The sequence below is a fragment of the Balearica regulorum genome, chromosome 18 (assembly GCF_011004875.1).
Source record: "Balearica regulorum gibbericeps isolate bBalReg1 chromosome 18, bBalReg1.pri, whole genome shotgun sequence".
Classification (NCBI taxonomy): Eukaryota; Metazoa; Chordata; class Aves; order Gruiformes; family Gruidae; genus Balearica; species Balearica regulorum.
This window is the reverse complement of record NC_046201.1, coordinates 11,958,717-11,976,144: the sequence shown is the minus strand read 5'-3', so window position 1 is coordinate 11,976,144 and position 17,428 is coordinate 11,958,717. Positions and strand designations below refer to the sequence as shown.

Sequence of the window (17,428 nt, the reverse complement as noted above, 5' to 3'; positions counted from 1 at the left end):
GGGACGGGCTGGGGAGCACGGACATCCAGGCTTAGGTCTGCCAAAAGCCCCCAGAGCCCATTGGCTTTGCACAGCTCTGCCAGCAGCAGGGCTCTGCAGGCCCTTGCAGGACCATGTGAGGCACAAGAGTTGTGGCACCCACCTTCACGGCATAAACCTGGAAGCAGACAGGCTGGAAGCCCATGCGGACGTAGTAAGCAATGACATCAGTGATGAACAGATCAGTCACAAGATGTTTGCTCGGAGAGGAAGGCTGGGGAGGCAAATCACATTATGGATCAGCTACAGTCACTTCTCAAAAACACTGCCACAAACCCTCACGCCTTCCTAGGTAAATAATGAGCGATGAATGAGCTGTCGCCCAGGGCAGCACTGAGCTGCTCTGCTATAACTAGTCAAAGTGAATGGGAGAAGCAAGGCTTGCACCCACCTACCAGCCTTTGTTGTAGGCTATCGATGGTGGCTCAAACTGCCAGGAAATGAGAGCCAGGGTATTTCAGCAAATGCCTCATTTACATGTTCTTTCTTGAAATCTGCCATTTCCTGTCCCTTGGCCAAAAAAACCCACCGCAGCAAATGGGTCTTGTGGGCTGGGGCAGTGTCAGCCGCATGCGCCTTCCGGTCTGCTGGGCCTGGGGTGGGGTTTGCAGGGAGAAAACCTCTATCTGGGGCACGGAGGAGCCCTGCAGGGCATAAGCTCATCCTTGGGTACCGTAGACGTGTTTGGGAAATGGGCTAGGCTGGGGAGATGGGAAGGTTCCCCTCATACCATGGTGGCCAGCTTGGGAATCATGTGGCACAGCGTGTTGATGTTGCTCTCGTACCACGGGTCTGCTCTGCCCAGGTACCCGGCCACCTCGCAGAGATTCTCTTGGCCAGTGGCAGGGTGGTCCTGCAGGAGAAACACACAGTTCAGAGTACAATCAAAATACCAGGAGCCATAGAGGAGGCAGAGGGACCTGGGGTATGAATGTCCCTTGAGCAGCTCCGCCATCCCTCCCCCTTCCCTGCTTGGTCCAGAGAAGATGGCAAAACATTTCTGGCAGCAGTCATTTAGCAGGTGCTCAAGAACAAAAATTAAGAGAAGAATGAAAAGAAGAAATACTCATTTTTATAACGGCACATTTGTCAGGACTCACAGCCAACTCTGGGCCAGCTTAAAATATTGTGAGAAGTACAACTGTGTATTTATCGCTATCTCAAGGCTTTCAGAGGGGAAGAGATGTGCCCAAGATAAACTGCAAGGTAGTGACTTGCAGAACTAAAACTGGGGCCATGACCAAGAAGGCAAAGTCCTCAGTAAGGGGCGACCACTTCCCCTAAGCATTTGGGAGGTGAGGAAAGCGTGAGTCCTTGACTAAAGCTCCCTTGATCCTCCTATAGCTAGGGCATGGAAGCAAAACTGAACACCATTTCTAGGTTGTTATCAGGGTGGTTGGAGCAATCTGAATGTCTCTGGGGCTGATGGATTCCCAAAGCCAGCCTGCAAACTGAGCCCAGCCACTCTGTCTTGGCTCCCATCTTCCTTGTTCTAGGAACAAGTTATTAACAGATGTGAATTCCTGTAAACCCCCCTGTTCTTCCTCCAAAACCATTGTCAGTTGCTGGCAGCCGGCAACAGCACCGGGAGCTGCCGATCCCAAACTCACTGTAACAGCCAAGGTGTTTGGCTGCCCCATCACGACCGGGATGTAGTAGAACTGCAGGTTCAGCCTGGGAGTCAGGAAAACTCGCCGTGTTTCTCGTTTCCTTGAAATAGAAAAATAAATAGCCATGTCACAAGGGAAAGGTGGAAGAACATGGCTCTTGGCCAAGGCTGGGCAGTGCCAGGAGATCGCAGCTGCTCTGCAACGGGAGCACACCCCTCCTCACACGCCTCCTTTGCCCAGTGTGACAGGATGGCAGTAATGCCTCCAGGTTCCCAAATCGAGCAAGGGGGGGTAAGGGAGGTCCTGCAGACAGGCTCTTGGCTGGGGCCAGCGGTCCCCTCCACACCCAGCTCTGGTCCCCAGGCTGCTGCCTGCACTGTAACCCAGACCCACCCTACACTGCTCTCCTGGTCCAAGTGAGCTGCCTGGGCAGCTGGAAAATAGCTTTTCTTTAGGAGTTTTCCTTTTTGCATAGGAAAACATCTTGCCTCATTTATTGTTCATTTAACCCATATCATGGACAGAAGGGAAAAACTCCCTTTCTGCATTATTTGGGCCAACAGGGCTAAATGATGCCATGCAGCCAGTGAAGACAGATGCATCTGGGTGCAAAACCCTGGGGTCCCATCCTGTCTCGGGTAACAGTGGAGCCCAACCCCATCCCCAGCCATCCTGGCTGCTTCAACAGGCTGAAGAGCAAGCCCCCACTCCATTGTCCCTTTCCTCAAGCCCCCAGAGCCAAAGAGGCTGTGGTCACCGGTTACCTCAAAGAGTGGTAGGCTTGGGCCAGGCGCCCCAGGATCCGATCATCCCCCAGCAGCACGATGCGAGCAGTGTGCAGCCTCTGGAGCGGAGCTGCGGGCTCTGGGGGGATGCCCCGTCTCCTCTGTGGCTTCGCTGGGGGCTTCAGCCCGGGACCATTGCAGCCAGCCTGCAGGAAGGCCACGCTCTCCAGTGGTGACGGCTTTTTTTTAATGCCACCCTTCCTCTGGAGCCGGGATTGGTCTGTCTCAGTGCTGAAAGGGGCAAGTGGCTCCTCGGCTGCCATAGGCAGGTCTCGCTCGATGCCGCTATCGGTGGAGAGCACGGAGAAGCGGGTCTGCTCACAGCACTCACAGTCCGAAATGATGTCCTGGATCTCGAAGTTGTCCAGGTCCTGGCTTAGACAGTCGGGCTCACAGCTCTGCGACAGTGGGCGGATGAACAGCACCAGTTCCTTCCCTGTGGGAAGAAAGGAGCTCAAGGAGGGGAATAGAACCAAACCCAGGGTAAGCCCTAGTCCTGCCCCAGCTTCCCTCTTCTCATGCAAACCAGGAGGCCAGTACTTCCACCAACGGGTCCAAGAATATTCAGTCTTTCAGTCCCACTTCACATTGCACCATGAAGAGAGCTCAATATCACTCAAATCAGGTACTTTGGGCACATCCTGCTGCAGCCTGTCTCTCAGGGGTCCCTTCCCTTATCTTCTTCACCCCTCTCACCCCCTAATCCCCTGACACGCCACAAGAAGGAAGGCTGGTGCAGTCAGCAGGAGCCTCCACAAGCCTGGCCCTTGGGTGATGGTTATGAAACTCACTGCCCAAGAATCAGGGCTAAATGACATGTTTCCCACAGGCTTCCCAGCCTCAGGCACCATCTGAACTTGCCACAGGCCCCGGGGCACTCACAGAGCTGGTTGTCTTCTGTCCATAGGTGAAAGCTGATGTTGGGGTTGGGCAGAGGGGTACCCTGCAGCCCTCCGAGCGGAGCATCGCCTGGGGGAAACAAGGATGCTTGTAACTCACAGGAGCAGACGGTTTTCCTGCACACATGCATGAACTCCCACTGGAGCTGAGATAGATAGCCCATGCTGAGCCCCAAGGGCTCTCCCACCCTGTTTGCCTTCTTGCCAGATGTGAGGCTCTAATCGCAGACCTCTGCTGTCACAGCCATAAGAAGGTACCTACACAATCGGTGGAAGGGAGAAATGGAGATTGGGAAGCTGAGGCATGGACGAGTGAAGGACCTTGCTTTGCTGCAGACAGCAGAGGGATTGCAAAATAAATAAAACATTCTTCTCGCATTGGGCCTCCAATGCACATGGCAGGACCTCCCTTGGCAATCTCAGCTGAGATGCAAGGGAGGTCTCTGACCCCACCATTGCTTGCTGTTTTTAACCCATTATGGCTCTGTGAGAAGCAGTGAGACAATTTAATAGCTCACTGCCACCAAAAGGAGATGGTCCCACTCCTCTCCCTGCACCACTGGCTGTTCCTCCCCATATCTTGCACTGGTACAGTCTCCAGCTCTTTCCAGGGAGGGGATTTGGATGCAGGGACCTTCCACCAGGAGGAGGTAGGAAGAGGGAAACATGACCCCATTTCCCTCTGGTCTACCCCAGATTTGTGTGAGGAGCTGCGATGGATGGGGACATTTGTTATAGTCCGTGCAGCCCCAATGGCACCAAGCTGGAACAGAACATTGCCAGGGATGGAAGGAGATGGCAGTACCACTCTCCACCACATCAGCACAAGGAGGTTTCAGGGAGTGGTGCACAGTGTCTCCCCAGTCTAGGCCATGGCAGGATATATCTTACACCAGCAGAGCACTAGAGAGTCTGTCCAACCTCCTCTGGTTGGCATCTATGGCACCCTTTGCAAACAATGGAGACAGGTCTCTGGGCCTCAGGGCAGCTGCATTAGCAGCAGAGATTGCCACGGCCCCTTTCCTCAGGTGACAAACCTGCCTTCCACTGCCACGTGCAGTTTGCCATCCTGGACATCAGGTCACTGCAAGGAGCCAGGCTGGAAGGACCTGATCCCAGTGACAGATGCTGCTAAAGCAGAGGCAGACGGGAGGTGGGTATGGACGGCTGTGGGAGGGCAATGGCGAGGACATGGCAGTGAGGCAGGGGCCTGCCAGCTTCACGGGTCTCTTAACCCACTGTGCATGGCTGGTTGGGAGCTCACCTGCTGGCGAGGAGCTGAGGATGGTGCGGTAAATCTTTTCCAGCCTCGCTGCGTGCTGGCCGCGGTCTGCGCTCGCCTCATTTCCTGCACACTCGACTGCAGCCACCACTTGGCGGAACCAGTGCTCGACATCGCTGGTGGGCATATCCTGTTGTGAGGAGCAGTTATTAACACCAGGAGGTGTGAAAAGAGGAGATGCTCCACGGGCAGGGCCGTGGGAGGGGGCAGAAGGAGGGCAAATGAGTCCTGCAAAAAATTGTTCCGCAGTGGAGGACACAAATGTCCTCCTGTCCCTGGGGACAGAGATTCTGCCTGTACTGTACTGCAGTTGCCTTTCTGAACCAGATATTTGTCTTACTGTGCCCCCACAGTTCCTTGAATGAGGTTTTGGAGAAAACCAGTTGAAACGTTTCCGCTGAGATATTTTTGCAATGACAGGGGCTCACAGAGGAGCCTATATTTCAGCTGCAGAGTCCAGCTTTGCTGTGCAGAACTGAAGACTCACACTAAAGATTCAAAACCTCTAGGTCCTGCTGCAGCAGCTCTTTTATATTTGAAGATTTTTTTGGTTTACCAGCAGCTCTGCTCATAGCATGACTTTGCAAGTAATACTGGGGCTACTGGGGATGGAGACCAGCAGTGAGGAGCCGGGGCAGGGGTCTCTCTGCTTGCCAAAAAACCTCTCCCTGCTCTGAAGTGCCCAGCAAGAGCAGGACCACTGAAAAACCACACATGGTGCCGCGGAAGTGGTGCCAGATACCTGGAGTCTTGCCTTCAGGCCACTGACGTCGCAGCCTTCGCCCAGGGCTGCCTGCATGGCGTGGATGATCACATAGCACATGCACGCCCGGGGGCTCTGGGACACCTGAGCTGCCTCCGTGTCGGTGACCAGCGCGTTGCAGATGGCTTCGGAGAGCAGCTCTGGATCAGCAAAGATGAAAATCCTGCGTGGGGCGGGACGATGGGAAAAGAGGGAGATGGAGATGGAGATGGAGATGGAGATGGAGATGGAGATGGAGAGGAGATGGAGATGGAGAGGAGATGAGAGGAGAGGAGAGGAGGACCCCCCGTTACTGACATCAGGGCTGGCATGAGCAGGTCATGTCCAGAGAAGAGGGTTGCTGCTGATATTCCCCCTCTCTGCCTGGTTTCTCTGCCAAGGAAGGCTCTCTGCCTTCCAGGACCATGGAAATAAACCAGGACACATGGGAGGAATGTGCTTCTCCCAACGCAAAGCTCCCCCAAGACCACGTGCTGCCACGTGGTTTATGTCCAAATTGTCTGTTCCATCCAACATTAACTCAGAGCACAGGAAAAGGATGGATTTCACTATGAGACCGTAAAAGAAAAACTAGTAACAACCCATTCAAAGAGGCGCTACTCACTTTTCCTGATAAGGATACGGGTCGCTTTTGAGACTTTGTTCGGAAATGACCATTCTTTGGTACAACATACCTAGCAAATGTAAGAAGATAAACACGCAGGAGTCAGAGCATGAGAAATAACAGCACAACTCACTGGAGCAGCTCAGCTCCCAGTTGTTGAGGCTAATGGAGGGTCTGCCAAGTCGGCAAACACCCATTGCTGGAGAGATGAAGTAAAAGAGCCAAGAATCGGGCCCAGAGTTAAAAATAGTCAAGGACAAAGATAGGCCATGCTACATAAAAATAAAACCCCTTCTATTCAGGAACAATTTCCTGTATTTCCCTTCCTTTGTTTAGTGGATTATGAGCTTGGGAGCAGAGTCGGAAGCAGGAGGAAGAGCCCAACTCCTGGCTTCCATCCTCGGGGCCACATGAGGGGACAGTGTTTGGGTGGGTATGAAGAGTACAAGACATTTCTCAATCAGAAAGGGTGTACTTTACCCTCATCCTGCTCTGGGGCAAGGAAGACACATCCACCCCGCTTCAGTCAGATACCTAACACCATGTACAATCATCTTGTGAACCTCATGGTGCTCTGAGGGAAGCTCTTATCTTAGTTGGACATCCCCATCTCTCCACAGCGAATCATTGTTTTATCAGAAGTCAAGTGAGATAAAGGTGGACCTTGGAGCTCCAGACAAAGTGATACTGGGGTTGGGATGATGGTGATGGGCTGAGACTACAAAGAATGGCACTTTCTCTCCAGTGAGAGAAACCCACCAGGTTTCTCATACTTTACACCCACCTCACAAGGTGTCTGCACCTTGCACTGTTTTAAAGGATTGCTTTTAAAGACTCTTATTGAAGAAAACTTTAACCAGAAGAACTTCAATGAGCAACGTAGAGGAAAAGGAAAACAGTTGTCCTCTGACTTGCTTTCTAAAAGGGACTGTTGTCTGCAGAAACTAAGGATGTTTTAGTGTCTAAAACCTGATGTACAGGTAGTGGAGGGAGAGCCCATGCTGGGCAGCCTGCAACTCAATCTCAGATGGAGAGTTCACTTTCCAGAAAGGAGACCTCTGCAAAATTTACTGAGATGCCCAGGCTGGGACCATAAGCACCCTGTTTCCTATATAGACAGAGGGTATATATATACCTGGCATATATACCTGGCCTTAGATAGGCTGGACTTGACTCTGGTGGTGCCTACACAGACAGCAGGAGTCCCCCAAGGTTTTCTGCTAGTAACTAAGGCTCAGCAGACTGAAATCAGGAGAGGGGAACCCTCCCATCCAGATGCACCCCTAAGACCCCCAAGTGTTTGGCCACCACCGTGCAGAAATCCCTGCCATGGCTCGCTGCATTAGGCAAAGGCCAGCTCAGGTATGGAAACCACCCAAAACCCCCATGACCATTGCCTCGAGGACCCAAGCTGTTCACCGTGCCATGCATGGGCAGGTCGGGGAAGCCCTCATACCCGGTGCTGTCCTTTCCATCTTCAGCCTGACAGCATAGTCCAAACCGATAGTGCAGAAAGGCTTGGGCAGGGTGAGCAGCTTCTTACAGAAATCATACACTCTGCTGCAGAGCTCGTCGGAGATGCAAGGAGCCTGGAGTGAGAAAGGGGCAGATGAGGAGATGCCACAGGCAGTGATCCCTACGGTGCTCTCCCCACAACAGACCCCAGGGTGCAAGGGCACAGAGCTACCCCAAATTCAATGTGGATTTAAATACAATATATGAAGCAGAACCAGGCCCTAGGATGGTTTGGAAACCTCTAGCAATCCCCATTTAAGGGTTGTGGGCACACATTTTTGCCAGGTTGTGGCTTCTTGCACCATCAGGCACCTAAGCACCTCAGAAAAGGGGGTCAGCTGGAAGGAGCTGTCACTCCCATACATTACTGGTGCCGGTGTCTCAGCAATCAAACGTCACACTGGGAAATGCACAGTTGAGTCCACCCGTGGTAGTCCCAGGGCTTTGCTGAGAAGTACTAGGATATTTCAGCACAGGAATAGGTGCTGAGTGACTTCAGGTGGTCCCTCCTGTGGCTTCCAATTTCCCTGGATCTTGCCCCAGCGAAGCTCACGGTAGGTTACCTTTATCAAGGTGTACATCAGTGTGTGCAGCAAGGGGATGATGTAATGTCTGAAGTCACCTCGCTCCGCCTGTGGGACCAAAAGGCACAGTCAGTCAGCACAGGCAGCACCTGGCAGGGTGCTGGGATCTGCAGCACCAGAGACCAGAGCCGGGGCAGCCACCGCAGCCCCTGGGATGTGCTGGGTCCTGGCTGCTCAGGCACAGGGAGAGCACGGGAGTTCAGCCTGGCTCAGGGATGATGCTCCCCCAGTCAAGGTGGGGTTTGGAGTCCCTCCACAGGCCATCAGGGTGGGCAGGATGTCCCTGGGGCAGACAGATCCTGCCTGGTGGGCATCCCATGCAAGCCAAGCCTTGTGGAGGTGGGGGAGCATGGACCACTCTGCCATGGCCACCACTTTATCACAGGGCTGGAGATTGCTGTAGGGACAAGAAGGCTCTAGGAGCTGCTGTGGGAGCATGGTTTGCACACAGCTGAGAAACACATATGCAGCAGTCATGGTGGGAGAGAGCGAGCAAAAGTTTCTAACTGAGCTCATTAAGGAGCTCCTTTCCGTTGTGAAAATTCATGTGAAAATATAAACCCACTGGCAACCCTCTGGAAAAAGCCTGGTTTACATTTGGTGGGTGTGGGACCTGAGTGGGCAGGGAGGAGAGATGGTCTTGCATCCCCATCCTGCCCCGTGGGAAGTCAGATGGATGTTCAGGCTGACACAGCCCTGGCCCCTCCCTGCAGCCTGGCTCTGACAGCTCCAGCAATGGGAATGCCCCTGGATAAACCTGGGAAAGATATTTCCACCCCAAAGATATTTCCAGCACCTTTCTTCAGGGCTGTTGTGCTGATGGATCTGAATTAAATGGGACTGATGACAGCAAAGCTTTAGAAATGATCAATAAAATGAATAATACTGAATTGCTGAGACCAGCCGATACTTGCCCAGAGCCCCAGAGGAACTCAAGCGTAAAATTGCTAAATTATTGCCTGTGGTTGGTACTGACTGCTTAGAGCTCCTGCAGTACCGGGGGAGGGGGGTGGGGTGGGGAAAGTGACACTGATTTCCAAGAAGAGCTTCAGGGAGATGAAGGGAATTACAGACCAGGAGTACTGACATCCCTCCTGGGCAAAGAAAGATAAGAGTAGCTGAGTGATAATAGGTATAACGGGGTGGGGGACTGACATGGCTTTTGCAGAGGAGAGCAGACCTCAAGCCCTCTGGAGCAATCCCTGCATCCATGGCCAAGGGTGTTCCTGTCTATATGGATTTGCAAAAGCCACTTGATAAGATCCCTCCCCAAGGCACTGATGGAAGCTAAACTGCCATAGTGTGAGAGAGACAGCCTGCAAATAGCCTCAGAGCTGCTTAAAAGGAAGGGAACAAAGATTAGGAATAGCGTCTGGATATTCACAGCGCTGCAACGTGCGTGCAGGGGTCGGTGCTGGGCTGACGCAGCTCAAGTGTGTGATGTGGGAGTGCTGAGGGAGGGAGGTGACAGCTTCTGCAGAGGGTGCTTGGCCCGCCCCAGGGCTGAGCAGCAGCTGGCGGGAGACACCAGAGCTGAGCAATGCCGAGAGCAAGGCGGCTCCATCCTTCCAGCTCGAAAGCAGAAATAGCAAAGATGCAGAGAAAACGGTACGGGGAGGTTTCTGCACAAAGGATGACTAGCAGGGGCTTATCAGCGCGATGGGAAGGAGGAGACGGAGGGGAGACAAGGGCTGTTCCTCCCTGCAGTGGAATGAGAGGGTCCTGGGTAAAATGAGGCAAGCTCATAAAAAAGAAAAGGTGCTACTTCTACACATGACGTCTCATCAAACCACAAACCAGGTCGTCCCAGGATGCTGAGGGTGCTAAAAGTTTACACAAGACCAGAAAATGACAAGACAAGTCAATGAAACAAAAAAAATCCATCACAAGTTTTCCGTCAGATGGTCTCAGGACAGGATACTGGGTTAGATGTTTCTGTAACCCACTGGGGCGGAAATGACTGACGTGGAAAAGAAATTTTCACTCTCCCTGTGACTACACCACAGAGGGGCTGAGCCCAGCGCTCAGGGGACGTCTCAGAGGTGGCACTCACCCTTTCCAGCTCCTTCACCAGGATCCTGACCAGGACGGAGCTGTTACTGGGATTCTGGTCGATTTTTTTATGCAGGGTCCACCTCAGCATCCCTGAGAAGTGAAAGCCAAGAGAGGTCAGGTTGCAGAGCAGAGCAGCAGTGGGTCAGAACAGCGTTTGGCAGAGGGATCAGCAGACATGGGTACTATCTGCTGCAAAAATCACCCACTGGGATGTTACATGGACATCACTATCTGAGTTAAATCAGGCTTCTCTGCCCTCTGCTTCAATCAGTGACCCTCTGCAAGAGATAAGTCATGCTGCTGCCCCGATTCCAGATGCAGCACTGATGTATCGTAACTCTAACACCCGGAAAACTTTGGAAAAATGTCCCAGAGATCCTAGGACTGAGGGGCTGGAGAAAAGCAAAGCAGGGCAACGGACATGAAGTTTGTTCCCTCTGTTGCTCTGTTGATGACTGCCTGCTTTCACCGCCTGCCCCCCGGAATGTGGATTCCAGCACCTGACCGCTGGCTGCCAACAGCTCACACTCAGAGCAAGGACCACAAAGCAGCTCAGTCCTGCAGATGTCAAGGCTCGTTCCAGACAAAATCAAATGTAATTAACTGTAAAATATTCCGTGCACTCCAAGTAAAATCAATTTTTCAAAATCAATTAAGTTTCCTGGGACTGTACCAGTCCAGTTGCTGGGTCCACTGGAGTTTTACTCTCCAAAACCAAAACACAGGGGTTTCACCTGACTCTTTAGCGAGGAGCTGAGCAGTGCGTGGCAAAGCAATACCCCCGCAGGGAGAGACAGGGAGACTCCTGCTCAGAGGTGTTGGACGGGGCTGTGCGGTGAGTCGGCGTCAGAGCTGGGAACATCATCACAAACTCTCGCATTTGATGTCCCACCTCAGCACTAGGCCCCTGAGCGAGTGGAAGGTGTCGAGGATGTAACAGCCAGGTACAGGAGGGATGAAAGCTGCCGAGGTTGGTGCACCAGGAGCTTGCCAAAGACTCAGCACCTCCGAGAGCAGGTTAGAAAAGGCAGAGCAGTGCCAGGGAGGTGAGGCCACCCCGTGTCCCCCCCATCCTGGTGGTGTCTGAGAGAGGGGAGTACTGGGGGGTTTGGGGCCAAGCAACTCCCCTGTGGGGCAGTGCAGGGTTCGGTGAGTGCTGACCCTCAGGAGCCGTGCCGGGGGTCCGCCTTACCTCGGTCACACTGGCAGGCGGGGTGGTGCCCGTCCAGCTCTCGCAGCAGCGTGCGGACGCGGCGCAGGATGTCCGACTCCACCTCTGCGGGGACAAAGAGGATGTAAGCAGCCAGGACAGCACCCCTGGGAGAGTGGCACCCAGGATCAACCCCAGGGGAGGAGGCACTGGTTTGGGTGAGTACGGGGACTGCTCCCTCACCGCACCCCGCAGGATGGCTGTCTCAGCAGCTTTCAAGCCTGGCTGAGCCGCAATGGAAACAGGCCAGAGCTGTCCCCAGGGCCACTGGAGCTGGGGGCAAATGCCGCCCCATGGACTGGTGGCCCCTGGAGCCATACTGGAGAGCAAAGCACTCCTGCAGGGATGTGGTGGTAGAGAAGCTCTGCAGAGGACTGCTCACGCATGAACTTTGCAGACCCCCTCTCTCCCCTCGTTCACTAAAAAAATTACACACTAAATACAGAAACTAACAAAATTAAATCACAACTTGGCACCATGAAAGAACAGAAACACCTCTGTGTTTTGGCACTGTGTGAATTTGCCCTCAGCCTCACACCTGTCTCAAGGAGCACTCTTACAACAAGGTCTGCTGCCCGCACCGATGGCTCACCCCTCGTGGGAAGACCAGGCAGAGCCACCAGACTGTGCATGTCCCCACCTGCCCCCACCCGTGGCTCTTTGCAGCCTCTCCCCGACGTGCGACCACCCACCCATGGGCCCTGAGCACCTCCTACTCCCCCAGGCAGGGACCCGCGGTCAGTGCTTCTGCCTGGTAACCACCACACGTGCCTTGTACGTGTCAAAACCAAACTGCATCCTGCTCTCGGCTAAAAATAAGTCAAACTACATTAGACCCAGTTTGGGGTATGACTTGTATGTGACGCAAGGCCTTGTGGTCACGAGTGAGCTCTCATGACAGCCGGCTGGCTGTGCTCACCAACACGTTGCAGATGTGAAGTAAAAGTTGGCCCTGAAAGCATGTAGGGTATCGGCCAGGAAAGCTGCAAGGTCCCTTCACTCCACTACGGCCTGTCTTTTGTCCCTTCTACACTGGGCTTCTCTTTCCCTATCAGCAAAAAAATCCTTGTTCCTTTGTAATTAAAAAAAAGCATTATATAAATTTGAGGATTATTAGGTGGTGTTCTCCTCCTGCAGGAAATTGTGGCTGGAGCTGCCAGAACATGGCCTGATCCAGGGTGAGGATCTCAGATGTTTGTGGTGACCGTATACCAGGGCCCTTTCCTGGGGCACGTTCCTGCCTCCGTGTTCACCGTTGGGGTCCGGACCATTGCCAGCAGTGGCTGAGCAGGTCTTGCCTGCATGGCAAGGATGTTAGCAAGGAGCAATTTGCCCAGGTCCTAAGGGAGACACACACTGCCTGGGATTGCCTTTTGGGATTGGTGTCATTACCATCACATTTCTGCCCAGCTTTGCTCCTCAATTTGCTCATTCCCTCCACACCCTCTTCTGCCACAGCTCCATCTTCCCTGACATCAGAGAGATGGCAGGAGGACAGTGGTGGGCACTCATCTTTACCTACAAGAAACAGAGCAGGCAGCCAGGGTGATGCTATTTAAGAGCTGTGCTCAGGGAGTACAGTCTCCAAACATCCTTTCTTGGTTCTGGAAGGAAATAGAGCCAACTGGGCTGGGCCTGGTTGGTGGAACAGGCGCTGCTTTGGGCTTTACAAGGAACAGTGACTGGGGCTGGTGGGCTGGGAGCTGCCTGGTTGAGAGCTACAGGAAGGGAAACAGGAAAATACAGGGGGGATTTTACAGCTCAGCTGGAGGGTCAGACAAACGGGCATCTCCAGCATGTGCTCCTGTGGTCAGAGGACCATCAAGACATGATAATGCAGGAGATGAGGCAGCTCTGAGTTTCTGCCCCCTCATCCCATGCAGACCCATGCACCATCTCAGGATGGGTTGGAAGGAAAAAACAGAGACGATTTTTTGCAGTTCTGCTGTGTCTTTTAGAGGGTGTGTGGGCCCAGAGTCATCATGCAGGGGAGGAGACATGGCACCCCAGAGTTGCCACCGTTCCCACTGGCAATGTGCAGCAGAGAGCAGGAGCACTTTGGCCCTCACAGCATCCTTGCTGCCTCTTGTCACCAGCTCGCAGAGGAGGCAGCATGGCCAGACACATGGCAAGCCACTCTTGCCCTCTCCAAGCCCACGACTGCAGTGCCATGGGTCCAATGAGATGGTGACCAGGGCACAAGAGCAGCAGACACAAGCCCTGCATAAAAGACAACTGGGAAATGGAAAATATAAAGTATTGAGGATGTCCTGTTCCTGAGTACACACCAATAGCCAAAATAGTTCTATTTATTGACCCCAGGGAAGTACATCCCCTTCAGGATGCTTGTATGGAGGATTCATTCAATTCAGGCTTCTTCTGCAGAGCAGTACTTACTGCTGTGGCTTCAGTCAAAGCTGTGTTAGGAAACAACTGCACACTCGGGTTCACAATTATTCACATGTGCTGGTGAAGTTGTGTGGGAGCAACTGGGAAGTCCCATCTCTGCCAGCCAGTTCATGCCATTGTTCCCAGTCGGGGAGAAACTACAGTGCAAAAATGTCCTTTGAAATGGGATTTTTTCTCATTTTGGAAGTGTCATTTGGGGAAATGTCAAAATTTTGCTTTGGAAATTTGTATTATCTCTCTTTTTTTTTTTTTTTTTCTCTCCAGTGATTTTGTAAAGCTCCTCAATTTCAGTATTATGTTCATTGATTTTGCCCTAGGGAATTACACAATAATGGACTATTTGAAATTTCCTATTCTTTTCATTTGTGTATGTTTTTAATTACGAGGGGAAGTTTTTCCTGATCACAGATATAAATACTGTCCTCTTTTTCTAAATCAAAGCAACTACAGTCATGATACGCTGAGGTTTCTTCATGGGGAGCAGAGCGTCAAAGCGTTCAGTCCAACACAAACAAGAGGCACTTTGATCTAAAAACAGCCTCAACCTACCAGCAACAAACAGTAGTGGCTTAGAAATGAAATAAAATGTTTCAGTGTTGATATCCTGACCTCGGGGTGCTGGGTGACCCACATCACCTTGTGAAACAGCATGAAAATAAAACACATATGGGGAAAAAAAAATGGACACAGAAAAATACAATAAAACATAAAACTGTTTTAAAATTCAAGTGTTAATGGTTGCCAGACCTGGTGCTTTCGAAGTGCCCCTCTATAGCAATTTTTTTGGCTGTCCCTCAGTTGTTTCGTGCCTCGTTTCCCATCTCCGGCAGGATCTGCCAACACTTTGCAAAGCGCAAGGGCTGCCCAGCGGCAATGAATCCTCCTCAGATATCCACGTATTTTATCAGAGGGTAATCAAGGCACAAGAAGGTGGATGAGGTGGGTTCATTCAGTTGGGACCCCCCTGCCCCAGCACCGCGGGGGGCTCAGCATCACCCACCTGTGCTCTCCATGGCTGGGCTGAGGCTGCAGCACGGGGCGGGAACGGTGGCTGCAGGGTGTCTGCAATGATGGGGTGAGTGCGCAGCTGCTCCTCACTCCACACGGGCATGGCCTTGGGTCCTGTGTCTCACCTGCGAAAATAAAGGGCATGCTCGGCTCAGGCTGGTGGTGGAGATCGGGATCAGCCTGAACCTCGGCGGGGAGCACAAAGCCACTGGGACACCATGGGCATGGGACCCCAGTGTGGAGGATGTCCGGCAGAGAGGCAGAGCCCTAAGGGTGAGCACAGCATGTCTCAGGGGCTGTGTTTTGCTGGAGAAAGCTTCAGCTCAAAGCTGAACTCATTTGAACACCTGGCCCCCAAAGCATCCCACAGCAAGGAGGCCCCCAGGGATAAGCATCAGCATCTCTGAGCAGGGAAGGACCAGGAACCTCATCCTCCACAGGACTTAAGAAGAAATGTTCAAGTTAATTCAAACTGAGTCTGAAATGCAAAGTCCAACCAGAAGAAAAATTAAAAAAAAACAAAACAAAACCAAACTTCCATGAAGTTTCTATGCTTGTGCAGATCTGCTCCCATCCTGATCCAGCATCGCAGAGAAACAAACCCCGAGGAAAGTTTGGGAGCCAGTTACGCTGCAGAGGGAAGCCAGCCTGGAGCCGGACGGCTTCCCTTGCCCTCAAGCATTGTTCTCTCCAAAGAAAGAGAAAAAAAAAAAAAATCCCAAGAGCTGAGGAGGAAGGAAGGGAGATTTGCCTGTGACACGACTACAAGCAGGCTGGGGACCCGGCATGGGGCAGCCGCGGGGGAGCAAAGGAGACGTCAGCATCTTCTATGCAAAATACCGCCGCAAAATATCCTAGTGATCTACCCCACAACTGGGTCCCTCCCAGCTGACGGCTCTGGTACACCATGGTCCTGCCCCCTCAGTGCCCAGCACCTCCGCAGTGCGTTGCCCTCTCCCATCTCCCCATCCATGGGCAGAGCAGCAACCTCAGGACACCTGTATGCGCAGCCTGTGTGAGCTGCCACACCGCTTTCAGCATTTCTAGATTGAGGCTTTTCCAGCCTGCAGGTTTTGCCCTCTCTTCTTGCCTTTAGGGATTAAAAAAAACCTAGCCTGTAGCTCTGAATTCTATGATTTCCCTGAAACACCCACATTTGTGGCTGATAACAGGAAGCCCACCTGTCAGTTCTTCGCATCCCTCCACACACGGTCAAGGCCGTCAGCCCACGCTTGTGCTCATGCCTTTACTCTGTTTAGGATTCACTTTATTTAATTTGAAGATTTAGCACCTAACTGTACCTAGGTAGGTCCTAAACCTGTAAATGTCCATCACCAAACCCAACAGCTCTGCGGCTGCAGGGGGTGATGGATGGACACGTGCAGGAATGCCCCTGCCACGCACCGCTCGAGCCCCGAGAGCATCCTGTTCTCAGCAGCTTTCAGAAGCTCATTAAAGGTTTCCTGCAGCATGCAGAGCTTTCAAAACCCACCCCAGACCCGCGTGGCCTTTATTTCTGGCCCCGGGGCTGGATAACAAGGCCTGGCACCCAGCCACCGCAGCAGATTTCCGCCACCCGCCGGGCAGCAGTGCCGCAGGGGCAGCTCCCGGCCACAGCTGAAGGTGAAGAGGACAAGGGAGACAAGCACAGGCATCCTTCTGCAGGCCAGGAGCTTTCTATAGAAAAACCCGTGCCTCTGCTTGCACGGCTGGCAGGCAGCTTGGTCCAGGGCTGGGAGCGGGGAGGAGATGCCAACCCCACCCCAGCTCAGCTGGATGCCTCATACAGACCTGGGAGTTGCATCTCTGTGGAATGTGGATGCCACTGCGGCGATGGATGTGCCCTTTCCTCCAAGGTGACCGCCTGGGGTGCACTGGAGGTGCAAAGCAGGGCAGAGAGTGTCTACTAAGGTCAGCAAACCATTTCCGCCTCCTCACCCCATGCTGATGGCAGCAGCTCTGGCTGCGGGTGAATCACGGTGCTGCCCACAGAGACCTGCCTTCCCCCTGACATCCACGCTGCCAGTCCTGGTCAGGCACTGGAGATGCTCAGCACCCTAGGTGCAGAGCGGTGAGCAAGGGAAGGATGTTCTCATGGATGGCCACAGCTGACCACAGCACTGACAGTCTGCACCAAGCATCTGCCATATGTCTGCAGACAAACAGGGCTTTGCTTCTACAGGCAGAAATGTCATGTGCCTCCTGGTATGCCAGGGTCTGGACCAGAGGAGGAGAACATCAATTAATCCTCCTAATTTCAAAAGTTACAGATCACTGTCTTGAATCACTGGCTACAGAAGGAAATTAAATGATTCTCCTAACCCCTTGCATGCATAAGAGCACCAAATGCCATACAGCAGCGTTACACTGGCAGTGAGCTGGTTGGCACTGCAGTTCTCAAAGTGATATTTCCTGCTGGGAAAAGTGCTGGGGTCCCCGATGACATGGGGACACCCACGGTGCCTGCGGCGAGCGGCAGAGCCGGGGCTGCACGCCGGGCTCCTCTGGCACGACTGCCTTGGAGAGGCCGCCTGCCAAAGCGAAACGCAGCCCGCTGCTAATTGCGTTGGTGGTTTTCCACATCCGCATCCTACCTGCCCACGCGTGGGAGGGGAGCTGGTGACCAAACGTGGAACCTGCTCACCAGCACTCGGTTTCCAGATTT

At 53.0% G+C, this 17,428-nt stretch overlaps 1 protein-coding gene across 2 annotated transcripts in view; it reads right to left on the bottom strand.

Annotated features, from left to right (window-relative positions):
* Window positions 1-17,428, bottom strand: part of PIK3R6 (phosphoinositide-3-kinase regulatory subunit 6) — a 36,386-nt gene that overhangs the window by 7,974 nt on the left and 10,984 nt on the right. For both annotated transcript variants that reach the window (XM_010301658.2, XM_075771054.1), the window contains exons 2-14: window positions 14,756-14,888; window positions 11,329-11,412; window positions 10,135-10,226; window positions 8,061-8,129; window positions 7,439-7,571; window positions 5,983-6,052; window positions 5,358-5,541; window positions 4,598-4,745; window positions 3,317-3,403; window positions 2,414-2,870; window positions 1,650-1,749; window positions 770-892; window positions 143-253 (exon numbers count right to left, since the gene is read on the bottom strand). In XM_010301658.2, the coding sequence (XP_010299960.2) occupies window positions 143-253; window positions 770-892; window positions 1,650-1,749; window positions 2,414-2,870; window positions 3,317-3,403; window positions 4,598-4,745; window positions 5,358-5,541; window positions 5,983-6,052; window positions 7,439-7,571; window positions 8,061-8,129; window positions 10,135-10,226; window positions 11,329-11,412; window positions 14,756-14,768 (1,671 nt within the window). In that variant the 5' untranslated portion in view covers window positions 14,769-14,888. The remainder of the gene's footprint in view (window positions 1-142; window positions 254-769; window positions 893-1,649; window positions 1,750-2,413; window positions 2,871-3,316; window positions 3,404-4,597; window positions 4,746-5,357; window positions 5,542-5,982; window positions 6,053-7,438; window positions 7,572-8,060; window positions 8,130-10,134; window positions 10,227-11,328; window positions 11,413-14,755; window positions 14,889-17,428) is intronic.